The 19,683-nt window shown below is 50.2% G+C and overlaps 1 protein-coding gene across 8 annotated transcripts in view; it reads left to right on the plus strand.

The window, feature by feature from the left end:
* LOC121594527 (protein encore) overlaps positions 1-19,433 on the plus strand; it is a 67,831-nt gene extending 48,398 nt beyond the window's left edge. For 6 of the 8 annotated variants that reach the window (XM_041917881.1, XM_041917887.1, XM_041917879.1 and 3 more), the window contains 11 exons: positions 3,875-5,737; positions 6,079-6,225; positions 6,393-6,595; positions 8,766-8,987; positions 9,070-9,464; positions 9,536-9,663; positions 9,731-10,297; positions 10,372-10,756; positions 12,313-14,555; positions 14,651-14,744; positions 15,808-19,433. In XM_041917881.1, coding sequence (XP_041773815.1) covers positions 3,875-5,737; positions 6,079-6,225; positions 6,393-6,595; positions 8,766-8,987; positions 9,070-9,464; positions 9,536-9,663; positions 9,731-10,297; positions 10,372-10,756; positions 12,313-14,555; positions 14,651-14,744; positions 15,808-15,884 — 6,324 coding nt within the window. In that variant the 3' untranslated portion in view covers positions 15,885-19,433. The remainder of the gene's footprint in view (positions 1-3,874; positions 5,738-6,078; positions 6,226-6,392; positions 6,596-8,765; positions 8,988-9,069; positions 9,465-9,535; positions 9,664-9,730; positions 10,298-10,371; positions 10,757-12,312; positions 14,556-14,650; positions 14,745-15,807) is intronic. The other 2 variants (XM_041917883.1, XM_041917884.1) reach the window with 2 other exon arrangements.
* Positions 19,434-19,683: the final 250 nt, after the last annotated feature.

The raw sequence follows: 19,683 nt of genomic DNA on the forward strand, positions 1-19,683 counted from the left end.
GTCTCGGGATAACTTTGAATTACTCTGGATGACTTCCGGACGATTCTGGACGACTCCGCATGACTCTGGACGACCCCCGTATGAATCCGTATGACTCCAGATGACTCAGACATGACATGATGACATGATACCGGATGACTCTGGACTACTCCAGACGACTTCGGATGTCTCTGGACGACTTCATATTCTGGTGGTTGAGTACGAGCGATTACGGATGAGCCCATACGATTCCGAATGGCTCTAGATCAGCAGTCGGCAAAGTTTTTGACCGAAAGAGCGAAATTCTACAAAAAAAAAAGATTGTAGAGTTTGAGCGTGAAGAGCCAAATAGATAAACCAAGTGTAAAATGTGTGTTAGTTCTATATGAAACATATGAATGATTAGGACCCGCTATGAATATGATTAAGATTATGAATGATCTCGAATGCACGGAACCGCATGCGCCCTGCGAGCCTTACATTGCCGTTCAACAAGTTAAAGTCTATGTTAAACGTATTATTAATGTTTCTCTATCACTCGGAATCTAATCATAAACAAAAATTATTGTACACCGTGTAGTTGCCGGGAGACACCTGGACTCAAACAGAGTCTTTTAAGGTTATCCTGAATCGCCCAGAATCGCTAGGAAACATCCAGAATTGAGAAATGAGATTCAAAACATTCCGATTTTGCAAAATTTTCAATACAGCCATTGCAAGTCTGAACATGAGTAGAATGTAAGGCCCCAATATGGCAAAAGTATGCAATTCTGCAGCACCGAGCTCACTTCGAAACTATACCAGAGCTTGTTTATGTTTGCAAACAGCAAATGACAGCAAAACACTGGCAACGGGACATGATAATTGAATGCTTAGATACTACAGGAAGGCACCAAGAGAAAAACGATACTTTTTGTCGATCCTGGGGAGGATGAAAACACACCAAACATGTAAACTTTTTCAACCTCGATACTTTCCGCGGGGTTTGAAGGCTGTCAAATTGCCTCTCTTCCAAAAAGGAGGGGTGAATGGGAAGGAAAAACAAGCAATCATGCACACGCACACACATACTGTACTCTGGCATTGACATTTTCCTAAAGTTCACGGTCTTGGCTGTTTAGTTGTGTGATTTATTTCACCCCCTATTTGATTGCCTAGGCAAGGGTTTTGGGGCGGGAGGTGAAAGTTGAGTTTGGGTAAAATAATAATCAAAGCAAAACCGCCGCGACTCCTCAGTTCGTGTTGGCCCTGCCGGTGTGCAAAATTTCTTTTGCAAAGCAAATGGTGGTACCGTACCGTGTGCAATCATCGCGAAGGAAATGAAGGGGGAATTTCGAAAGCCTTCGATATTACCCCATGAACTGCGGTGCGATGGCTGTGGTGGCTTTTGTAAGTATGGCGCCCGCTAGAAGGTCAACACTCTGCCGGGGACCCCGAATGTGTCGGGGAGATGGGAATGCGCGTGCTTCTTCCCTACCGGTTAGGAGGTTGGAATTTATTGATTTAGTGGCGTGTGATTTGCCACGCTACGGCGGCATTCATGACACTCCCCGGGCAGGTCGCGTTTTCCGCCCCACGGGGTTTGACCTTTCCGGACCTTTTTAATAACCTTTTAGTTTTGTACCACCAGAAGGGGGAAATCGGTGACTGTGCGGGCCGCCAGTTGTCCATTGTACCTCGATGTTGACTTCGCGAAAGCTTTCCGAATTATTGACGCCCGCTCTTTCTCTCTCTCTCCCTGCTTCTCGCTGCTAATGGCTTCCACCGCAAACGTTTGGTGTGAAATTGCGGCATTAACTTTTAGGAAGTGAAGCCAAAAGTTGCGCGACCCTTCTGCGCGGTTCGTTTCCGACAGGAAAACGCGTAGGACGCGGTTTCGTGTGGCAATGCTCATTTGAATATGAGTCGGTATCATTTTCTCCAGGTGTCAGTTTGAAGGTCAGCTCTCTGTGGGCTTTTGCGTTTGAATTATGATTAATAATTAATGGATAACCAAGACAAATATCTTTTCATCGTGTGAAGGTGAAGGCGTGAAGCTTTGTAAGTTGGCAAAAGGCGTCTTCCAGCCAGCCCAGCACGGTTTTCTTCTGTGTATAGCGAGCGAGGGGGGACATTCATTAGCATTGGGGCAGGTATGGATGCAAAACAAAGTTCTAATCACATTTTCACGCTATCGACCTTTCACGGCCGTGCGCACTACCATCCTTGTGCGGCGTTTATCTATCGTGAAAGGAGAGCCCCGGAAGCAGTCGGTGCTATCGGGACCGGAACCGCTTTCCACGCTTGGCTGATAGCGTTTTCGCCTTTTTTTTTTGGGCTAGGTCGGCGCGTCGGTTAATCGGATAAGTTTTGCTTTTCCCGGTGCTGGGGAAAGGTCCAGCCAGCTACGAAGTAAGGAGTTCGTCCACTCCCTGTAGTTTTTGTTTTGCTGGCAGGAAGGAACAGAAACCCGAAAAAAAGGTGGGAGTAAAATATGTTCTGTCTAATCTGTTTTCCACGCTCTCCACGTGGGCCATAATTTTTTGGCTTGACTGGTCGGTCACCACCACCACCACCAACATCACCTGCCATGCCATGGAACGGGCAGCTTAGCACTAATCAATGTGAATGCTGCTCTCCTTCCGGTCAGAAAAGTGATTTGGAAACTAATCCGATAGTAAAGTTGCTTCCGCTCTTGTCGTCGTGGAAAGTCACGTCAGGGGTGGACCACAATGTCAAAGAAGTTTGGGAAAGGACACTATCAGTAGCACCTTCCGTTGTCCTATGAATAATCTATGCGGTGATAAATTTGACAAACGTGACACCCGATAGTGTTCTCGGGCAAAAGTGAGTAATTGGTTAAGAGTATATTCTTGTAAGAAAATTAGGTGAGTTTAGCATTGTGCTGAAGCCACACATTTGTGCTTTTTAGTTAATATGTTCAACTAATTAAATTTTTCACTTGAATTTGCGTGCTCCCCATGATGAAAATAGAACTCAATTTGTCGCTGCGGTTTCATGTGACCGGAGCACAAAAATTAAATGTTAAGGCTACACAGGCTCGAGGATCCCATGTATAACGCCCACACTGTACATTATCATGTTTCGTCGGTCTAACCGTCGCTAACCGAGGCTAACCGCCGGATAATAGTGACAATTAGGCACACGGTAACGGTAACATCCCACGCCGACAGGTAAAGCGGGCTTTGCAGTTTCTTTTTGCATTGCAAAAGGAAAACATTTTGCATACTCTCCCTACCACCCTGCGTTGCCAGCGTCCGTATGGGTGGAAGTGAGATAGCAAGATCGTTTTACCCTGACCCAATCCAAAGCGGTTCCAGAGCTAAACCTATGGATGAACCAACCAAGAACCAATGGAAGTGGAAGGGTAGAAAATGTAAGGTGGAAGAGCGGCGAATGCGTAGCAATTAGGTGGCGGTCGGTCGGTCGGTCCGGATGGTCTAGGTTGAGGGCTTACTAATTAACCTTCAATGTTGCCTTCGGGATGTCACGCTACAAGTGGCGCTTTGGCCGGATGGAGCGTTTTGGTTGGGTTGGAAAAAGTGGAAGGCGGGTGTCGGGGTTTTTTTGCGCAAAAGAAAGGTGTGACCGATGGGTTGGGTGCAAAGTGTGATAAATCTTACACCTGCTACTTGACAGGCGTTTATGAGATTTAAAGCAATTAAGTTAGGGGCGATAAGCGGGTGGGCGTATGGAAATCTGTCTTTCGGCAAAGGTTGAAATGATTTATTTGTATAGATTTAGTCGTTTTTTTGTTTTTAATTACCATCCAATTTGAAATGAAGCGTACTTTTGCTTTATTTGACCGTTTTAAACGATCAACAAAATAAATAACCATTCCTCACAAAATGCTAACGGCTCAATCTTTTCTTTTCCTTCTGGTCCCGATCGCTAGATTGCTGGTGGAAAAGGCAAGCATTTAACCCGCAGTCACGCGATGCGTGAGTCAACCTCGCCGCCCCGAACACCGACGCCGCGATCACCATCCGATACGCACACCAGCAGCAGCAGCAGCAGCAATCCAATCAGCGGTGGCGGCGGCGGCGGCGGCAGTACGGGTGGTACGAACAACACGACCACTGCCAGCACTACCACCACAACCACCAACGCGGTTGCGGTCAGTAGCAGCAGTACCAGCGGCAGCAACACCAACAGCAACACTGGCACCCTCTGCAATGGTCCCCAGAGTCAGCCCGAGCGAGGAAACGGCGCGTTAGCATCGGCATCCACCATGATGAGCGACACCGATTCGCTCGCCAAACACAACAGCTCCGGACCGGGTGGAGGTGGAGGAGGAGGAGGGGGCAGTAGTGGCAACGGCTCGCCGAACATTGTCCTGTTTGCCGGCGGGGAGGAGCAGCGCAGCACCAGTGGCAAAAGTCAGCTGGACCTAGACTTCCCGAAGCTGACACCGCCAAAGACGTCCTTCAATCCGAACGCCGGCAGCAACGGTAGCAATCAGCATCACCCGAAAAGCAATGGCAGCGTGAAAAACAATGGCAGTGGCAAAGCGAACGGTGCCGCTGCGGTGTGCGAGACGGACAAATCGACGGCGACCAGCACCGGCCCTACGAAGCAGCAGTCTGCGACGCCGACTGTCGTCAGCACTGCGGGTTCACCGACGCAGCCCGGAGGCAGCAGCATCGACACACCGGACGGTGGGGGAGCGGGCCGTGGCGGAGGTATGCCGGCGGGTCCAACCAATCCGTCCAACCACAACCATCTCGTGTCTGGCGAGCAGGCGATGGGCGGCGAACCGACGACAGTGTCCTCGGACAGGCAGCAGCACTCGCCGGCAACGTCACCGGCAAACAGCAGCAGCAACTATTGTGATAGCGATGGCCGCCACGGTTCGTACCAGCACCAGCAGCAGCGGGAGGTGAACTTCAGCAGCAGCCAGGACGGTGCCGCCACCGACGGTCCGATCAATATACAGTTTTCGCACGAAACGGAAACGCGCTACATACAGTGCGACAGTCCGACCGATGGCCTTATGCGAAGTGGCGGTGGGGTGGCGGGCACTGGTCCAACGACGACGCCGCCGAGCGGTGGCAAGAAACGCAGCGGCGCCTCCGGCAAGGGTGGCAACAAGGCGGCCCGGCTGAAGAACCTAAGCGGGGGCTCCTCGTCCAGCGTCGATGGCGGTGGCGGTGGCCTCGGCGGCGGCATGGCTTCGTTCATGTCGCGCGACAGCCTGTGCGACCCGTTCACCGACCAGAGCGGCGTGAATTTGCTGCAGTTCTTCAAGGAAACGCTGAACAAAAACTTCAAAGATCGCAACATGCTGATGAAGATCGAGAAGGAGCTGCTGTCGCTCGCGATGGACCGGAGCCGCAGCCAGATGAAGTTTCCGCCCATGTCTTCCTACAACCGGATGCTGATCCACCGGGTCGCGGCGTACTTCGGCATGGAGCACAACGTGGACGCGACGCAGCAGTGCGTGATTGCGGAGGTGACGCCGGCCACCCGCATCCCGGACATACGGTTCAAGAATCTCATCTCGGACAGCTTCTCGGAGGAGCCGCGCAAGTCGATCCTGAAGCGGGACACGCACAGCTTCGACGAGTACCACCGGTTTGGCGGTGGCGGCGGGGGAGATGGTGGAGGAGGCGGCGGAGGAGGCGGTGGTGGCAGGGGTGGTGGTAGCGGGTTGCTGCACTGTCCCGACCGGGGCATGCTCGACCGGAAGGCGAAAAGCTTCGAGGAGCGGGACGAAGAGTACGACAAGTCGAAGCGGAGGCTGTTCAAAAACCGTGAGGTAAGACCGTCGGGCGAGGGTGCGGGCAGATTGTTCCCTATTCCCTTGTTGTGCTGCTGTACGTGTGTCCGTGTGTGAATGTGTGAGCATTTGTGTGTGTGTGCTTAGGATAAAGCGCTGTGTGTGTGTAATCAATGTACGGTGTATTGTAGTTTCGTTTCCTTTTTTCCATTCTCTCTCTCTCTTCTCTCTTCTTTCTTGTTTCTTTTTCTATGGTTCCCGTGGTTTATGTTTCCAAATCAACCCTCCTCCCCTCTCACTGTCCCCATCCGCATTCCTATTTCCCCGTTTTCTGTTCACAACCTCCCATTGCCGTGCTCTATTGGGTGGAGGACTTTCAGCATGATTCCGAGTCCGATCAGTGGCAGTGGATATCGACCGATGGTGTTGCTGGTGGTGGCGGCGGCGGCCCGACGCTGATTGACGTCCATGCTGTCCGGCACCAGCAGAAACTGCAGAACAATCGCTTGCTGAAAGTACAATCCGTGGTACGGGTCGCCGACGGGTGTGTGCTGGTAGACGGCTTGCACAGGCCGCATACTGTACCGCATCACCTTGCGCGCTCAGTCGAGCTGAACGTGTAGCTTGCCGCTGTTGCTGTTGGTGCAATCCGTGTTAACAATTTCACTCCCTTTTTCCCCCCTCCTACTTTTAGTCAATTGAGGGACGATCGGACGAGCGGCCTTGCGTTTCGAAATCGCACAGCTTCGGTGGTTATGGCGGATCGTCGCAGAATGCATCGCTGCTGCGGGGCGATTCGATAACGTCGACCAAAAGTGCCGGTGCCCGGCTGTTCACGAAGCAGGACTCTAACGCCAGCACCAACACGCCCTGGAGGCTGTCCCCGTCGAGCAGTGGGTGAGTGTTTGTGTCGATGGATGGTGATTCGGCAGAGGAGGGGGTGTTCTGTGGAAGGTACTAACCGGAAATCTGCCTAAGGATGAAACGATGTGATGTGTGGTCGGTCGCTGGATTCAATCTTGAAGAGTTGGTGACTTAAAAGCTATTAAAAGGCGTACTTAACGTTAAAATCTCAGACGGGGCACCTAGTGATTAGTGATTAGAGTGATTTTACTCAGAGTTGATGAGTTGGAATGATGAGTTAACATTTCTGGTGGACTCACTCTTCAAGAGTTCAATCTCCGTGCCGACTAGCCGAGTTACTCACTGCGCTTTAAATTATTCGTGAGTATAGCAACTTATTGAAGAGCTAATCGGCATGTATGTTTTAAATCTTTGAGGTGGCTAGCATTTTTGAGTTTTAATGAATTTATTTGTTTTGAATAGCAGGCACACACCTGCAGTGCTGCAAAATGTCACTGTCAATGTCAAATAAAAATCTGACTGAAACAAAATCCTTATCAGCGTTACGTAGTCTATTGTGATAAGGTGATACTCAAAGCGATTGGTGTGATCAATCACTATGTAATGACTTTTTTTTACGGTGATCAGCTCTGCAAAATGTCACTGCCATAGTCATGACATACTCAGACTGAAACAAAAAAAAGTCAGCGTCACGAGCTTTACTCTAATGATCAGAGGTGAGACTCAAACAGTTGTTGCGACCATCACCTGCTTGGTGACATTGTGTGCAACCGACTCTTGGTCAGTCACTTGGTCGGGACATTCTCAGTCGGTGATCATCCCGATAGTCATGAGAGATATGCGGTGCGTGCGAGTGGTTCCAAGAAACAAAATAAGCAAGGTTTCTCGCTCTGATTGACCCGACAGACCATCAAACCAGACAGAGGGAGAAAGGATTCTCATTTTGCTGCTTGGGACCACACACCAGGTATATTCCAAGAATGTTCGTGACTATCAGCGACAGAAAATGTCATGACCAAGTGAGTGACCAAGAGTTGGGTGCGAAACAAAATGTCATCAAGCATCTGATTGGTCCACCAATTGTTTAAGCCTCACCTCTGATCATCTCAGTTGTATGCGTGAGCTGATTTGAGCTTCGTTTCAGTCATGAGTGTTGGTGACTGAAACTGTGTCATTTGGCAGTACTGCGACTTTCGGCAGCACTGCGAGAGAACAAAATCACGGTGCGAGAGTAAATAAAAAACATCTTTTTTAGTGTGGCTAGCCACTGGAAATATTTAAAACATTCATGCTATTTCAACTCTCCAAGGAGTTAATAAATTCACGAATGAGTTAAATTGCAGTGAATGAGCTGTTAGTCGACACGGAGGGTCAAATCACAAATTAGGTGAAACAAATCATTCTGGTGAGTTAATTCACTCATTCGCTGCAAATATTGAACTCATTCACTCGAACCGAATCATTCGGCACATCACCGCCTACATAGAACCACTCACACATTCGTTCCATCCCCAAGCGTCCGGTAGAGGCTTCCCGATTAGTGTTGGGTAAAGTGCTATTGTGCGCACTGTGCGCACAGCACACCATACTGTGCGCACAGCACAGCACAGTGCTTGAAGTGCGCATTGTGCTAGCACAGTGCGGAAGTGCTAGCACAGTGCTAGCACTTTTCGCACAATGCGCACACTTCGCACAGTGCGCTCTCTGAGCACACTTTTCGCACAGTGCGCACTCTTTACACAGTACGCTCTCTGAACACGCTGCAAGGCAACAAATCTGCATGAAGACTTACTGAGAGAACGCACTTTGCTGAGAGAGCGCACTTTGCTGAGAGAGCGCACTTTGCTGAGAGAGCGCACTGCGCTGAGACAGCGCACTGTGCTGAGAGAGCGCACTGTGCGAAGAGTGCGCACTGTGCGAAAGTGCTAGCACTGTGCTAGCACTTCCGCACAGTGCTCAGAGAGCGCACTGTGCTGAGAGAGCGCACTGTGCTCAGAGAGCGCACTGTGCGAAAGTGCTAGCACTGTGCGATAGTGCTAGCACTGTGCTAGCACTTTGGCACTGGTTCGAAGTGCGCACTGTGCGCACAGTGCGCACAGCACACTTAGGGCAATGTGCGTGTGCGCACAGCACACTGAATTGTGCTACTTTACCCAACACTATTCCCGATCGACCGATGAGTAACGATTGCCTTCAAACGCAGGTCGTACCTTACTTCCAGTTACAAAACGCAATCGATCCGCTCGGACTCGGTAACACCGTCCCCGACCGGCTACGGCAGCGGCGACCACACACCGGAACCGTGCGTGCCCTCCCCGTCGGCCACGTGCGGCGTGATGTGGGCCGTAACCGATATGGCAAGCGTGCCCAAGGGCAGCGTACTGATTGATCCGCAAACGTTCCAGCCAATCGTAAACCAGGACGGGTAAGAGATGGGTGGCCACCTTGCGCCATGACATGATATTGGGTTTAACGTTCATCTTTTATTGTGTTTCGTCCTCCTATAGCTCGCTGTACCATTTCGATCCCTCCAATCTGCCTCCGACGGCGACTGGTGGTGGTCCCTGGCCAGCTGCGGGCGGCGCCAAAGTGTCGAAGCGAAAGTTTGAGAAGCAGAAATCGTTCAACAGTAAGAACAATATCAACAGCAGCAGCTCGCTCGAAAGTTCGATCGACGGTCCGGTGCTTGGGAAGTCGGTTGACTGTGGACTGCAGACGGTGATCCCTGCCGACAATGGGCCGGGGGCCGTCACGACCATTATGACGATGACGGCGTCACCACCAACCACCATCGCGGAGGAGGTGGTCAACGAGCTAGGTTGCTACGATGCGGGTGGTGGTGGCGGCACCGGTGGCGGCGGCCTAAAGTTGCTGAGCGTTAAGGATAACCCCGATATGGATGGTGCGTGTTGCTTTCTTGTACTGTCTTGCCCAGAGCTTGTATTAAATGTATTCTTTTTTGGTCGTTTGTAGAAAATTCAAGCCTCTGCGAAGAGATCTCACAAACCACAAACGAGCTTGGCGCGCTGAAGTTGCAGAAACATCAAGCCACCAGTCCCATGCTGCAGGCCAGCGAACTGCAGCCAATCGATATGAACGAAGTGCGTGCATGTTGGAGCTAAAAATGCAAAGATTTTTCACTAAAATATTCCTTTCCCTACTCGCCAGATTCAGTACGGTACTAATCCGAGTGACAGTGGAAGCCTGGTGCATACTGCCAACACTACAACGCTGCTAGACGAGGACCGATCGCTGATCGACGAGGTGGCGGAAACGACCGGCGACGAACCGGACGATCTCGGCGACACGCTGGAGGCGCTCGGTAAAACCGACCCGACCGGCCACAACAACAACAACAACAACAACAATAATCCGGCTCTGGGTGCTGCTGTACAATTGTTGCACGTACACGATCCTGTCAGTAGTAGCAGCACGCTAGACGCCGCCGACGATGACGACGACGAGGACGACGACGAGGATCGCAGCGAAACGCCGACCGACGGTGGGCAGGAGGAGGTGGACAAGAAGAACGACATGGTGAAGGTGGCGAACGTGGTCCAAACGGTAGTGCCGCTGACGAGCTACGCGAGTGCCAGCGCTACACCGAACGGTGGTGGAAGTGCGGGCGTCAGTGCATACACCGTCACGTACGACGGTGGTGGTAGTGGCCATCCGGGTACTACTGTGTATGCGACCGGCACTCCGGGCCTGTCCACGACGACATATCAGACTGCGGTAGGTAGTAGTGGGGAGTGGTTGCACGAGAGTCGCTGCTAAACACGCGCTTTTTTGTTGTTGCCTCTATTCAGCCGGACGGTGCCATCTACGCGGTACCATCGTCGCTGGTCTACACATATCCCACGGCAATGGATCCGGCCGAAATGTCCGGCGGGTACTTTGTGCCGGTGTACGATCCGCAGCAGCAGCAGCGCGAGGCAAGCCTCTGTTCGACGCCGGGCGCGTCGATCTATTCGGCCCCGGCCGGTGCCGCCTCGACCGTGCTGCATCCGATCGCGTACACGCAGAGTGCGGCAGCGGCCGCAGCGTACACCGGCGCGCCACTGTACCAGAACCCGGTCATGTACTCGTCGGACCAGTTCCCGGCGGCCCAGGCCGCGGCAGCGGCCGCAGCAGCCGGTCAGCTTTCGCAGTATCCCATTAGCTATCCGATCGGTATAGGATACCCGTTCAATGGTAAGACAGGAAGTTAGTTTTTGTTTTTTGATAACTTCATTAACAGTCTATAATACTAGTGATGGGAAAAATGAAGTTTTCGTCGGAATCGATTCCGGATAGTAGGTCTGGAATCAGTTCAAAATTGATTCCGGAATCGACTCCGGAATCTTCTCCGAAATCGGCTCCAGAATCTGCTCCAAAATCTGCTCCAGAATCGGCTCCGGAATCAGAATAGGCTTCGAAATTGGAGCCAATTTCGCCATCTCCATAAAAATAGGCGTTTGGGTCTAATGATGTTTCGTATTTATAGTCGCAAAGAATCTAAATTTACTTGTAAACGATTCATTCTCATTCTGGAAATCCCCTTCCAGATTGATTTCGCCCCTTATTTAAATTCAAGAACTGCAATTCCAATTATGGAGTCAATTCTGATTCCGTTTCTGGAGCAAATTGCGATTCCCAACTCGATATCGACTCCAATGCCGATTCCGATTCTGGAATAATGATGGGTGAATACGATTTTTTTACCGGAGGCGGATCGATCCGACACCGGTACCCCTCGGAGTCGGACTCGAAGTTACTCCGGACTGTTTTACCGAGGGGGGGGGGGGGGGGGGTGTGCACGACCAAACCTCCGGACTCATCGACTCCGAGTCCGGATCAGTCAATCCGGATCACTCCGGATCACTTCGGATCAGTCTAGAGGACATGTGTAGTCGTGTAACTTTTCTATGTCTCTTTTGCCTTGTTCTTGCCTTTAGATCCTGATGAGTGAAGCATGCATACCTTTCGGGTACGTTCGGGGTATAAGCTCTGTCCCTCTCATGTTAATGGTGAAGATAGAATCGTATGCCCTCGGCTGTGCATTCGGGCGTGGGCAGGCCCGTGGACGCCGTCTGTTCGCAGACATTCAGACTCATTCGGACTGATCCGGACTGATCCGAAGTGAGCCAGAGTGACCCGGACTCATTTGGACTGATCCGGACTCATTTCAACTGATCCGGAGTAATCCAGATTGATCCGGAGTGATCTAGAGTGATCCGGAGTGATCTAGAGTGATCCGGAGTGATCCGGAGTGATCCGGAGTGATCCGGAGTGATCCGGAGTGATCCGGAGTGATCCGGAGTGATCCGGAGTGATCCGGAGTGATCCGGAGTGATCCGGAGTGATCCGGACTGATCCGGAGTGATCCGGAGTGATCCAGAGTGATACGGTGTGATCCGGAGTGATCCGGTCCGATCCGGAGTGATCCGGACTGATCCGGAGTTTAATCCGGTTGTGATCCGGATTCGGAGTCATATTTTGCGCACCGGAGTCGGAGTTGATCCATGACTCCGCTCCGGAATACACATGACTATTCTGGAATCGAATCCGGATTAGGAGTCTACTCAGGAATCGGTTCCGAAATAGTTTTCGGAATCTTCTCCGGAATCGGCTCCGAAATCGGAATCGATTCCATCAACGGAATCGGCTCTAAAATTTATTCCGAACTCGGAACCTGCCCGATTTCGAGCTTCTACCACTATACAACTAACATTGACTTTCTTTGCTCCTTCTTCTCTTCCTCCCCGCAGGTGCTACGTACCAAAACTACTGGAATCAGCCAATCACTTACTACGTTCCTCAGACGCCCGTCCCGTCGACGGTTGGTGGTGCGTCCATACTCATGCCGCCGCCGATGCCGCAAACGCCCGGCACCGGGGGCATCATCACGACCACGGCCACCGTACCGACGACCACGCCCGGCACGTCCGGGGCACCGATGGCGGGCAAGCGCAACACGACACCGCCCCAGAACGGTGGGCACGGCCAGTCGCAGGGCGGCGCCACGCACAGTGCCTCGGTAACGCCCGTGCCGATCTCACCATTCGCCACGAATATTCCCGTACCACTGCCCGACACCACGTCGGCGGCGGCGACCGGAGCCCCGATGTACGCCGCCTTCCCGCAGCCCCTGTACCCGAACATGCTTCCATTCGCCAGCCCGATGGCGACCCATCCCCATCCGGCTGCGGCCCCCGCCGGCACACTAGTACCCACTGCCGCATCATTCCATCCGCACCCGGTACCGGCCGGTGCACCGCAGCACCATCCCAGCGCTCACCATACGGCGGCCGGCGCTTCCGGCCCGCACGCCGACTCGTCCACCAGCAGCGGAGGGCTGCACCATCCAGCAGCACACTACCACCATCATCACCAGCAGCAGCATCAGCAGGGGCAACAGGGAGGCAGTGGCCACTATTCCAGCACGAACGGACCGTCGAATGGAGGGGGCAGTGGAGGCGGTGGCGGCAACAGCAGTAGCAGTAGCAGCAGTAGCAACAGCAGTCACAGCGGTGGCAACCACAGCAACAACAGTGCCACAAACGCACCCACACCCCAGTCGACGCCGAGCACACCGCTCTCGCTGCCCCTGTCCATGCCGCCCCATCACGGCGGTGTGCCGGCCGGTGCAACGCCCAAAGGTATGCCGCTCTTTCCAACGCCCCCGATCATGCCGAATGTGGCGGGCGGCGGAGGATACACGGGGCATCACCATTACGCTTCGTCGGACGACCGGAAGCCGGGCAACGGGGGAGGCTACAAACCGAGAGGCCAGGCGGCAGTGGCGGCGGCGGCCGGTTCCAACGGGGGGCCGACCGGTGGCAGCTACTTCAACTACAACGCATCGGCCAACGGACGGCAGATGACACCGAATAGCACGGGCGGCGGAGGCAACTATCAGCCGCAGGGAGGCATGAAGGGTGGCTACGCACAGAACAATACAGGGAACAATAACCAAAACCAGAACGGGCCGCTAATACTGGGGCCGCCGCCGTCGGGTAAGCTGAACCGCCACGATGGCTCGGGCCAGCCGAACGCCGTCCCACCGGCGAACGGCAACTCCTCGAACAACAACAAACCGCCGCTGATACCGACGCTACCGAGCATGGTGGTGCCGGGGGCGACCGCACCGAACGCTGCCAGTCTGGCGGGCGATAAAGCGCGCCTCAATCGCTCCTCAAAACCGCCCAACCTGGACCTGAAGCGCAGCTACAACAGCAACAGCTACGGTGGGGTGAACAGCCGCAACACGCCCAGCACGAACTCGAACGAGAGCAACGGCTCACCGAACAGTATTACGTCTTCTTCCGTGCACGAGCACGGTGCGTCCCAGTCGCACCATCCAATGGTGCCACACCACGCGCACCATCACGTTGGCGGACATGGTGCTGCCGGCAACCATCCAGCGACACCGACGTCTCACCATCACGCGGGTAGCCATCCGGTGGTGTCGGCGGGCGGCGGGCAGCAGCAACCTGCCCAGCAGCACGGTGCACTGCACCACCACCATCATCCAGGGCATCCGGCGGGGCCGCACGGGCAACATCATCCGCATCACGGTGGTGGTGGCGGCCAGTCGATGGCACACGGTGTGCCGCAGCAAGCGCAGCACGGTGGTCCGGGCGGTGGAGGGGGCGCAACACACTATTACCACGCGGGTGCAGGACAGTCGATGGCACAGGCTGGTGGTGGTGGGCAGGTGGGCCACTCTGGCCAATCGTCCTACTACGCGGGCAACGGTCCGTCGCACCGAGGTGGCAGCGTGGGAAGCAACGGGGGCGGTAATGGAGCGACCGGTTCTGGGTCGGGCGGAAATGGAGGTGGCCATGGTGCGGGACATCCGCACGCGATGCCGGCCGCCGCCGTAATGCACAATTCAGCGGTTGCAGCGGCGGCGGCGGCTGCGGCCGCTGTTGAACCGTACCATCAGCAGCTGATCCCGATTAATGCGGCGACCGGGATGTCGTACGTCAAAATCGGACAGGCGTATTATGTAAGTGAGAGGGGGGTGGGGGGATTCGGAGGAAGAGTAAATAGTTCTTGTGGGGCTTCCGGTACTAATGAAACGCTTTTCTTCCACCCATTTAGCCATCGCTAACATTGCCGCAAAGCCGCCGATCGCCTCCTAATGAAATACGTCCAATTGCCGGGGTCTATCCGACGATGAATATGGTGATGCCGGGTATGTAGAGCCCCTAATGCATGACATCCAGTGCTGCAATATGCCATGCGTGTCACGAGATATTCACCAACCAAAACAATGAACATATCCGTGGTAGCTTGATGCTCATTGCTGATACTCAATAAAAGTGGGTCATGACATGCCGAACGCGACATGCGAGACCTTGAGTCTACCGCGATACTATGGCTCACAAGCTAAGCTTAATGCCGTCGCAAGCATAATCATGTGCTGTGAACAGTGCTTCCTGTGAACAGATCAGGCTGTGAATAGTGCTTCCAAATGTCACTGTTTCAGTCACCAACACTAATGACTGAAACGAAGCTCAGATCAACTCACGCATACAACTGAGATGATCAGAGATAAGACTCAAACAGTTGGTGGACCAATCAGATGCTGGATGACATTTTGTTTCGCACCCAACACTTGGCCACTCAATTAGTCACGACAATTTCTGTCGGTGATAATCACGTCTTGGAATATATTTGGCGTGTGGTCTCTAGCAGCAAAATGAGAATGTTTTCTCGCTCTGTTTGGTTTAATGTTCTGTCGGGTCAATCAGAGCGAGAAACGATTTTGTTTCTTGGAACCACTCGCACGCACCGCATATCTCCAATGATGACTATCGTGATGATCACCGACTGAAAATGTCGCGAAGAAGTGACTGACCAAGAGTCGGTTGCACACAATGTCACCAAGCATGTGATGGTCGTAACAATTGTTTGAGTCTCACCTCTGATCATCACAGTAATGCTCGTGACGCTGACATTTTGTTGTTGTTTCAGTCTGAGTATGTCATGTCTATGGCAGTGACATTTTCAGAACTGATCACAATAAAAAAGTCATTACATAGTGATTGACCAAGCGTTGGTCGCAAAAATGTCACAAAGCATGCATTGATCACACCAATCTTTTTGAGTATCCCTCTGATTATCACAATTGAGTACTTGGCGCTGACATGGATTTTGCTTCAGTCAGATTTTTGTATGACATTGACAGTGACATTATGCAGTACTGATGACATCTGTTGCTTAAGTATCACTTACACCGTCCTTATTCTTTTTAGCATCTCGACAATTTACACCACGACCACAGCACAGCAGCAGCTACAGCAATGCCAAGGTGAATAAATCGCTTCGATAAGAGGAAGGAAAAGAACAAACACACACACGCAATGCATCGGGAAGTAGAAATTGGTGCGTATACATATACATTACTATAAATCCGACACGTCGTAGTAAACAGCAGAGTACGGCGCAGTGTGTGTGCGTGTGTAGTAGGACAAATACGCAAGCTTAAAAACCAACCATACCAGAAGGTAAAGCATATACTTTTAGAAAGAAAGAGAGAAGGGTAGAGAGATGGGATATAATGTGATCAGTGCTGATCTGAGATCGGCTACGAAAATGCAACAACTATAGTTACTTCACCGGCTAGCATACCTACTAACCTCGCATCTACACTCCCAGACAGAGAGCTATCGTGTTTTGTGAGCTTGGAGTGTGGTGTGAGGTATGTGAGGTTGTTATAACGAAATGGAGGCAGCAAACGACTAATAGAAGAGAACATTAGAAAGACACAAACAAACAAACAAGTTAATCACTAAGAGCGGAAGCGTGACAATGCATATGAATGAGACATTTATTTAGGAAAGGAAACATATTAAGGAATACGCACCTCTTCCCGCAACCTAACCCTCTCTTATCCTATTCAAGACATGTTACTTTACGAGACGGAAAGTAGAGCAAGCCTGAGAGGGAGAGGCGAGAGAAAGTGTTAATGATGATGGTACGTTTTAGAACGTAACAGGCTAGGATGAGTTACAGTTTGCAACAGTATAAATATCTTAGTTTGCTGATCTTTAACACAATCAATCGTGTGTATCGGACAGGCTCGTTATCTATCAGGAAAAGTGCAAGAAGAAGGAAAAGTAAGCGCGAAATTGAAACTACAGGCAGGACCAACAAAACTGTTCAAAAGGTGCAAACAAAAGTGGGAACGGAACGTCATAGTGACTAAAGGTATCACAGCAGGATGTGATAAATATGCAAAATATGGAGCGTGCAAAGTGTTGCGATAAAAAAGCGTAAACAAGCTATAGGTATCGATCTAATCAGTTGGAAGAGTAATCCAATAACGAGAGCATCACTCTTTAGTAATAGGATGAGAGGAAACGCGCTATGTTAACTATAAAGGAGTGTTTAAAGAAGACAGCGGGAAGCATCGATGGCTATGAATAAGAATCGCGAACAGAACGAGTGTGAATAATGAGTGCAAATGATCGAACAGTGTTTGAACAATAAAGAAAGAGTATGATCAGCATGAACAAGGAATGAATGTATGCATGTTAAGGAGTGAGCGTGTGTGTGGCGTGTGGTTGGCATGCGCATGGATAAACAGTCGTTACGTTGAAATAAGTTCTAGTGGAGGCGCAAACTGTAGTGCGAACAGTGCAGCAAAAAAAAAAAAAGAAATACAACACAACAGCAATAAAAAGCTACACATAGGACCACCCATTTTATGCTGAAGATGAAGGGAAGGATAAAAAAACAGAGAGATATATTCCATGTGAAAAGATTTCAACAAAAATGCTATACAGTGAAAAGCAAAAGGGAAATATGCCACGCACACACACACTCACACTAACTACTCTGCAACACCGAGAAACTAACCAAATTTGCGCCAAAGCTATTGTTGTGTGATGAAACCCAGAATTCAGTTACTGCTTCTTAGAAATGTGTGATCGATAACCAAAAACAAAAAAAACTAATACAAATAATATTAAATACAAAGGCATACTGGAACTCCGAAGAGCTGTGCTGTGGTGCGACGAGGTGAAAGAATGTAGAGAGAACGAATACCCGTGTTGCCGGATAGTCAGTTACCATGAAGTAGTAAGTGCAAAACCTATATAAGAAGATTAGCGGAACGTAAACAAACGTAAAGCGTTAAGTTAGAAGGAAACGGAAATGCATTATTTACTTGCCAACGAACTTATCACGAACTGTAACAAAGAGGGAAAACAACAACAACAAAAACACGAACAGACAGCAGACGACAGCATTCTTAATAGCAAACAATCATTAAGTCGATCAATTATATTTAAACAAAAACTCAACCACAGCAAACACACATACTAATCTAAACCGCGCAATGGTTCAATAGCATAGACCGTGCATTAGAAACGATTAAACCCCCTATGTAGAACGAACGAGAGAGAGAAAGAGAGAGAGAGAGAGAGAGAGAGAGAGAGAGAGAGAGCATATCTCTGCATGCAGCAGCATCCATTCAAACAATCCAAACAGTCATTAGTTAAACTTGACTTGCAACTAGCTATTTAATTTCCCTGTTAACGCAAAACTTACGCGCAAACTGTGAGATGATACAGCACGGGCAGCAAAGCAAATGCAACACGGCTTCGATGCACGTGTAGTGCGGCGGTTGCTATTGGTTGTGTTTACGTTTGCTGGTTGTGCTTTTGTACGTTATGTTCCCCATGCACTAGGATCCCCTTTAAAGGCTGTTTATTTTTTAAATTTAAATGATTTAAAGATTTCGATACAAAGTTAATGTTACCATGGGGTATCAAACGGAATATGGCGGGAGGTTTCATCACTCGTTTCCTCGTTTAAAGCTTGTATAATGTGCATGATGCTAGTGAATTTACGTTATAGATCTGAACGCTTACATCAACTATCGTTCGAAGCTTGTCATGATTGTTGTGGCGTACGGAGTAATCATTCGTCCAAAGCATTCGCAAAATTCTGTCACCGTAAAGTGTTAAGCACAACACGTGACGCATGCCAAACAACGCGCGGATTGTAGCGAGAGTGTCAAAAAACCATTACTAGTCACAGAAAACTTAACTCTCTTGTTGATATTGTTCTGTACATCGGCATCATTTAAAATGAGTGTTAGGTGGTGTTAGATGGGCTGGCGTTACCGACAGCCATGCAGAGCCATTTTCAGCCGTCGGACGACAGCTACTGTTTCTTGTGTTACATCGATATCTTATTCTTAGTCCTGCTGTCCCTTACGGAATATTATACCGTAAACTCTTCAGCAAATCAGTGTGCTATAGTAGATCGAGCCGTCTGTCTAGAACCTGCAAAACCGTACGGAAAGCCATACCAAAATACCATTCGCAAACAATAAAAACGAACATTAAGTTACAATTAACAACAAAAAAAGAAAACAATACTAACTAACAAAACATTAAAAATACATTCACCAAAATGACAGTGAAGCAGCAACTCGCATGAAAATGGAACAGAAACTAAAACCGGCATCAGTTTATTATGTGGAGTTTTCAATGGAACGGAAATGCTTGAAAGAACATCTAAAAACGCTACGGTAGTGAAAGGAATATAAAATAGTGCGAGAAGTGCAACACTTAAACGAGATAAGTAAAAAAAGCGAAACGAGAATTGAGTGAACGAGTTGAACTAGCAAGCACACATACACAAAAAAAAACACAGACCCACAAATGGAACAGTTGATTAAATGTGTTATTATATATATGAAAGAATTTATTTATTTTAATTTATATACACGAAGAAGAGCAGAGCAGTGCAGAGAAGTTCAGCAGCAGCAAGCGAGAAAAACACAAAAGTAAACGGAAGAAAATGTATGAAAAAGCACGAGCAAAAGCGTGTGTGGTGGTTGCGTGTCGGTTAGAAAGTATAGCAAAACCGAAAAAGCAGTGGGAAAGGAAAGGAAATGATGGAACAGTGCAAACTGGACAAAGAACAAAAATTGAGTGAAAAAGTAACAAGAAAAAACACAAAGAGAGAGAGAGAGAGAGAGAGAGAGAGAGAGAGAGAGAGAGAGAGAGAGAGAAAAAAACAAACAAACAAGTACTTATATTAAGACAAAACAAGTGAAACTGCTGCAGCGACAAGAGTGGAGGAAACTATTTCCAAGCGAAAAGAAAAATGAAGCA

Source organism: Anopheles merus, chromosome 2L (genome assembly GCF_017562075.2).
Source record: "Anopheles merus strain MAF chromosome 2L, AmerM5.1, whole genome shotgun sequence".
Taxonomy (NCBI): domain Eukaryota; kingdom Metazoa; phylum Arthropoda; class Insecta; order Diptera; family Culicidae; genus Anopheles; species Anopheles merus.